At 45.5% G+C, this 7311-nt stretch overlaps 1 protein-coding gene across 1 annotated transcript in view; it reads right to left on the bottom strand.

The window, feature by feature from the left end:
* The window catches only part of PCF11 (PCF11 cleavage and polyadenylation factor subunit), a 36166-nt gene extending 29894 nt beyond the window's left edge, over positions 1-6272 (bottom strand). Inside the window, 4 exon segments of the mRNA XM_042456960.1 lie at positions 7-138; positions 5749-5789; positions 5792-5839; positions 5842-6272. Of these exon segments, the coding sequence (XP_042312894.1) occupies positions 7-138; positions 5749-5789; positions 5792-5839; positions 5842-5980 (360 nt within the window). The 5' untranslated portion in view covers positions 5981-6272.
* Between the last annotated feature and the right edge of the window lie 1039 nt (positions 6273-7311).

Genomic DNA, 7311 nt, shown 5'->3' with positions numbered 1-7311 from the left:
ATCTATATATACCTTTTCAAACACATTAACAAATGTTGCAACTAAGTTTTTAGTAAATGCAGCAAGATACTCTCTTCCAACATTCTTGACAATGGAATCCATAAGGTACATAACAGGAAGTTTCTCATTAGAAGGAGCCTGGAGTAATAAGAAGAAAACTTAAGATGTTTAGTTATAACAAAAGCATGTTGATTTCCGTTTGAGTCATCATTCTCCAAATTACCATACCTCTATTTTGTAATAATTTTTTTTCAAAGAAAAGATACTTCACAGAACTTGAGAAGCTTGCTAATTCAACTCCCCAAAAAAAACCCAAAACCCACCAGGTATTATCTATTAAATTGTGAAAATATATTCCAAACAGACCCAAGACATAATATTACTGTTAGGATTATCAAACAGACCCGTTTTATATATTGTAGGAACAGAATAGATTTACAGGCAAACATGCCAACTTGTTGTGATCTAAGAGGGGCATGAACCAATTTAAAGATTTTAAGTCCCATAAACGAAGGGGAAACTCTCAGTGGATGGAAAGATGACCATCAGTGTTGTTGAGCAAGCCACGTTTGGCATAATGTTACTTCGCTGCAATCCAACAAATGCTATGAAAGTGTCACCAACTCTGTCCAACTCTCACTCTGACTCTGTCAAAACCATACAACTGGAAGCAAAAAAAAAAAAAAGTATTCATCCAAAATGGAGTTATGGTGGCGAATAGAAAGACTTGTAACTGAAGCCAAAGACTGGCACAGAAGACAGTCTTCCAGGTCTGGACACTCCTCAATGCGCAAGGAGCCGGCTGGACAGTTTTCTCCACATAAAAGATGTGCTCCAGTTCATGCAGTGCATACTCTGTGTTGCTGAGGCTCAACTTCCAAGGAAAGTGGAAGCCTTCTCGGATTTGTTCAAAATCAGCATTATCTCAGGGGTAGGAAGCTTCCCAAAAACATCAGAATGCATGGAGACCTCTTCAGAAGGGTAATTAAATGGTTCTATCATATGTTGCTTATTAGTTATCCTCCTTCGGCACAGGAGTAGCATAATTCCCATTTACTACCCAATAATTCTAAAAATCTAGTATTTACATGCGGTTTTACGCCTGGCAACTACTAGGGCTGGAAATCACTGTCAATTTCAAATACCCAGATGAGGTGAGCTGCTCAAGTTGTGAAGAAATTTGCAGAAGGTGGACTGGTAACCCATCTTTGTTTTTGTTGTTACTGTTTTTTTAAGTGTGGATAAACCTGAACCATCTTTACCCTCAATATGTGTTCTGGAGTTGTTTTTGTGCACAAGACATTTAAACCATTTCATCAGACTGCCACTATCTGAATTTTGGTTCAGATGGTAGTTATATCAAGTCTTCAACCAGGTGGGGACTTTATCCAATTTCATATAAAGGAAAATGAAGAGCAAAGGGATGTATGCCTTCATATAAAACAAAGACAGAGCAGGCATGGCATATATGGCAGGTAGATAAGGTTATTAACTACCGAAGAGTGGGGAATTAGAGTAATTTGACTAATCACAATGTAACAGTGCCCACTGTCAGGCTTCAATTTTACTAATTACAGCAGAATTTGGGAAGAATTAAAGCTGCTTGGGACTATTTGTGCACAGGTTCTCAACAGATCTCAGGCAGTCCAAGATGTAGCTGTTTTATTCAAAGTCTTAATCCCAAAGCATGCAATATATTTTCTCTGATAGCAAAGCTGCTATTTCACGGATTATAAAATCCTTAATACACTGATGGATCTGTGTGTGAAGCTATGATACAGGGAAGCAGACTATCACTGGATCTCCTTTTGGGAATGAAGAAGCAAGCCCCAACTTGAAATGAGAAGAATGCCACATCTGTGAATGAGAACTCAGGACTGTAGCACTTAAGTTACCAAACTACCCCATGGGTTTGAAAGGAAACACACTGGGATATATGGAAGGTCATCTAAATGCCAGGCAAACCCAAGTTTAGATTATCAGGCAGCTGTGGAATGGGGAAGGCAACACAAAGCACTAGCAAACCGGAGGTGAATTAATTTCAAGTTCATCTGCAGGAAAACCATATTCAGAGTTGCCAATAGACTGGCGTTTGTTCTCCTCCAAAGGTGACACGAATGAGTGTTGAAAATGTGGGGGCCTGGGTTTCTCTGTTAAACTTCCAGTTTTCAGCCTTCCTCGCATTGTTGTAAACCCAGGCCACAGAATAATTTTAACACTTTACAAACAGATTCTGCACTACACCCGGTAAATAAAAAGACAAATACATATTTCATACATTTTATTTACATTTTTGAATACCAGTCACACATTTCAAAATCATTTATTAAAAATGTAATCAAACCACTCTGATTTACACTAAATAGAAACTTATCTCCAGACACAACTTTGAAAAGTAGTTTTCAGAGAACTCAAATCTCTTGTATCATCGTGGTCACTAATGACAACTAAGCAAATCTAATTAGAGGTACAGATTTTAGATGTCTTTAAATACACTTAAGGGGATAACTAGGTAACCACCCAACCCAAACAACAGTACTGGAATGTATGATCAGTTATGTACTTCCAGTCACTAACAGAGAGAGTGAAAACATATGAAAACTAAGTGTGGAAAGTGTCTGGAGAATATATTGTAGTTACTCAATCTACACTACAAGAAGCTTTCCCCTATTCCTGCTTTCAATACAGGAATTTTTATTATCATTTAAACCCCCAGATTAAATTTGCAAAATAAAAAACCCAGCAACCTGAAGGAAACAGAGAAGGGGGAGGGATGGAGGGAAAGGGGCAAGAGACCTGAGATGCTTTACTAGATTAGTCGTATGTTAGCCTTTCACTACTTGAATGATAAAAGGATTCAGAAGTCCTTGGGCAAAAAGGCAAAGCTAAACCTAAACGGCATGCAGCCACCAAAAACACTGCCTAGATTTTCTGACATAATGCCTTGACTAGATCTGGAGTCTGCTCTTTCTTTTTGCACCATATTCATCTCTGGCAGCCATGTTGGGAATGTAAAGGCTGCTGCGATTCCTACAGACAGAATGGAGCACTTCTTTCCCTGCCTTAAAGAATAGGCTGCTCTTTTCAGGAGAACTCTCTCTCTCTCACACACACACACACACACACTCCCTTCTAATCTGTCATTATGCTTAGGTTTTGTGGGTTTTTTGGATTTTGTGGCCATGTTCTGGAAGACTTTATTTCTGACGTTCCACCAGCATCTGTGGCTGGCATCTTCGGAGAATTCATTCTCTGAAGATGGCAGCATAGATGCTGGTGAGACGTCAGGAATAAACTATTCTAGAACATGGCCACATAATCCGAAAAACCCACAAAAACCTATGGATGCTGACCATGAAAGCCTTCAACTTCACACTGTCATTATTCTATGACTCAAGGGTTCTAGAAATATAATAATCCCCTCGCCTTACAAACATCTTTCCCAGAAAACAGCATAGGGAGAAACGATAGACATTCCCTCCTTCATAAACAACAAAATTTCTAGGTTTCATCTATCTAAACTAGCACAGCAGGTGACGCGATAAAGCCATACTTGTTTGCAAAATCTTATTTTGATCCTTTAATTCTATTTTCAAGAGCCAGTGAGCCTAAGATCAAAGCATGCCACCTGCGAAGAGCAGGAGAGCATGGCAAAGCATGGCTTCTGCTGCACAGTCACTGCCAGGCCGCCATGTTGTCTCTCTCTTTTACACAAGCTTGAAGAGCCTGCCATGGTGGCTTCCCTGTTCCTGGCCAGAGGCGGGAATCAGTTCTGCCTGCCAATGTTGCTACATACTCCCCTATTTCCCTTTACAATGTAACTAGACTATCCCCCCAACACAGACCTACCAGAGAATGCCCTCCCCACAGAATACTGTCTGGCTCCTGGCTTTTTATCTAACCTCTGAGGGGTTTTCCATACCATAAGTTCCCTCATTTTGCATAGAAAAGCCACCTCCGATGCGCCCTCCCATTCTTGTCACTTCCTACAGTATCAGACCCCCCTCACCAGCCGCTGCCAATCTCTAAGTCCATCTTCACCAAAGCAGGAAAAGCAGCCCCACCAAGAGGAATCAACACATTGTTGTTGTGTGTCTTCAAGTCTTTCCCGACTTATGGCAACCCTAAGGTTGGCAGCCCTAAGGCCATGGGGTTTTCTTGATAAGTGTCTTCAGAGGGTTTGCCATTGCTATGAAGCTGAGAGAGTGTGACTTGCCCAAGGTCAGCCTGTGGGTTTCTGTGGCCCTGCTCCCCAGAGGCCTAGTCCACTACTCAAACTGCTCCACCGCACGAGCTCTAGCCCTCTGGGGCACCATACTGTCTCCCCAGCACCCCAATCCCACACACCACTGGCACCCACTGACTGCCTGGATCCGTTCCTTCATCACCCCACAGGGGTTTCTATGCTCCCATTGCTGGACCCATCATCCCACAACTGCTTTTATTAATCTGCCCTGATCCTGGCGATACGTTTGTGGGTCAGGCGGGGATTTGGCTGTGCGTACTTTGGACAACAAGGGCCCAATAAACCTCTGTCTGTGTGAGAGAGAGAGAGAGCTCAGCATGTATAATCAGACAAGCAAAATTCTTGCAAGACTATACATTTGCCCCTTTCTCAGGATCCAGGTTCCTTGGCCTAACCAAGCCCCCCTTTGCCTTATCCTCCTCTGTAGGCCTTTTCTCTGCTTCCCCCTTTCTCCTGTCTTTTGCTCTCATTCCCTGATCTACCCTTTTTTGCTTCCAATCCACAGTGTCCTCCCCCCACACACTCCTTAATCTCTCTGTGTCACATGCATTCAGAACAATCCCCTCTTCTTTCCCTGCATCTGACTAAACAGAGGAGGAAGGGGGGGGGGGCTGATGGAGGGGAATCTGGCCCTTGCCTTGCTTTCTCTTCCCTCTCATTCCCCATCTGCCTCCCCTCCCTCCAATGGACTGGGGCCAAAAAAAGGCAGGTCAGAGAATGGGGGCAAATGAGGAAGGAATCCCCAGCCCACCTTCCTCTCTTTTAAAGTCTTAAAGAGGGGAATGTGGGCCTAGACTTGTTTGCTTTTCCCTCCTCCATTCCTGGATCTGCCTTCTTTCCCTTTGGTCTTCTCTGGCCCAGCTGAAAGGGGGGCAGGGCCTAGGCCTGGCTTTCCCTCCCCATTCCCCCTAATCTGCCTTTCCTTTTAATTTCCATCCCAACCCTTTCTGGGCCTTCTCTCTCCCTCTTTCCCTCCCTCTGACTAAAAGGGGAACATAACAAGGAGAACCTTGCCCTGGCCTGTCTTCCTCTTCCTCCATCTCAGCCTCCCTTCCTCTTTCGCCCACAATCTCCCATCTGCCTTGCTTTTTCTGTCGCCCTCTTTTGACAAAGCCTTCCTCCTGGGCTTTTCGTCCAACCTGATCCTCTCTCTCTGCGTTGTTGCCTTTTTAGGCTTCCTTCCGAGGGGAACTGTGTCCCTAGACAGCCCTCATGCCTGGCCTCTTTTCCTCCATGATCTCCAACCCACCCCCTCCATACTTTCTGCGGACTGATGGGGAGGAGGGGGCCTTGGCCCTAGAGACGAAGGAAGGGGGGATGGTCACGGAAAGGGTGCTTTTGCTTCTAATACTCTGACTAACGAGGGGCCCTAGAGATGGGAAGAAGGAAAAGAAAGGGGGGATGAAGTCGAGAGATCGAGGGGAAGAGGAGGAAGGAGGGACGGAGGGCTCGTATAGATCTCTATCTCTCTATAGATATCCGGCGCGGGGAGTTATAAAAACCTTGGCGATTTGCGCCTCGATGAGGGAGACGAGGTCCTTGGGAAGGGCACGTTCTCCTCGGCCAGGATGGTCAGCATGTTGATGTGGGGCTGCTGTTGAACGTCAGGTCCTCCAGCGAAGACTGGTAGTCGCGGCAGGCGTCCTCCCCGCCGCCTCCTCCGCCGCGCCGCCAGACCCTTCGCACCCGCTGCTGCTGCTGCTGATTGGAAGAAGTGCTGCCGCCGCCCGACATCCTGGGCCTCCGCCGAGGGAGAGAAGAAGGCACCGAACCAGAACCACCCCCTGCCCTCCCTCTGCTCCTCCCGCCCCCGGCTGTCGTTCAATGGCCTCCTCCGCCGCCGGTGCTGCGCTTAGTTCCCGCCGGAGCTCATCCTCTGGCCGCTGTTGCCGTCGTCTCGTCGGCTTCTCTCCGGACGCCGCTTCTCGCAGAACAGACACGCACAAAATGGCGGCCACGGCTGGCGGGTGCCTCCTCCTTCCCTCCGGCTCCAACCGCTGCGTCATATGAATTGGTCTTCAAGGGAGGGGCTTAGCAAGGGACCCTTTTGTTCGCTGCGCGAGCCGCCATTGGTAACGTCCCCCCAATCCGCGTCCTGATTGGTCCCCTGCCGCCGCTTGCATCCACTGTATACGACACGCTTTGTTACGATTGGTCGGCGTGGCGGTGAGGCTTGCGCTGATTGGCTGCGCCCCGCTCAGGTCCCGCCTTTCTTTATTTGGTTGACGTTTGCAAACACACAAACTGTGGAAGGGAGGGGGGGAAATGTAGGGTTATTTCCCTAGCCCCGCCCCTTTTTCGAAACTCTCTCTCTCTCACTCAAACTCGGTCAAAGGCTATGCCTTTTTCCTATTGGTCGGTTTGCCTCGCTCGACCGTTGCCATGGTAACGAGGCCTACCTAAAGGGCCTCGAGGAGTGGATCCACGGCGTAAATTTTCGCTACAGTGTCCCAGTTGTTTTGGCCTCCATAATCTTTTTCCAAATGTTTATTTTTTTATTTAGCTTGTAAAACACACACACACACATAATACGTGGGAAATTATACAGATAAACGTAAAATATCAAATAATGCATATTTTTATTTATTTATTTAAATTTATTTTTTAAAAAACATATATAATAGGTAACAAATTATACAAATAAACATCAAGTAACATCAAATGTACACGCAAACAATGAAACAAATCTGATCTAATACCAATAACACAATAAACTTCCTATAGGTTCCATCCGCACTGCAGAAGTAATTCAGTTTAACACTGCTTTAACTGCCATGGCAGAATACTATGGAATTCTGGGAACTGTAGTTTGCAGTGGCCCCAGAGCGCTCCGACAGAAAGCTAAATGTCTCACAAAGCCACAAATCCCAGAATCCCATAACACTGAGCCACAGTGGTTAAAAGTGGTGTCAAACTGGACTGTTTTTGCAGTGCGAATGGAAAATAGGAGAGGAACAAAACAGTACAAGGATCACTACAAATCTTGCCAAGAAAACCCCATGATAGGGTTGCCATAAGTCAAAAGTGACTCAAAGGCATGCAGCAACAACAGTTAGTAATGGTCC

This window comes from Sceloporus undulatus, chromosome 3 (genome assembly GCF_019175285.1).
Source record: "Sceloporus undulatus isolate JIND9_A2432 ecotype Alabama chromosome 3, SceUnd_v1.1, whole genome shotgun sequence".
Classification (NCBI taxonomy): Eukaryota; Metazoa; Chordata; class Lepidosauria; order Squamata; family Phrynosomatidae; genus Sceloporus; species Sceloporus undulatus.
Note: the sequence above shows the minus strand (reverse complement) of the source record. Positions and strands in the feature narration are given on the sequence as shown.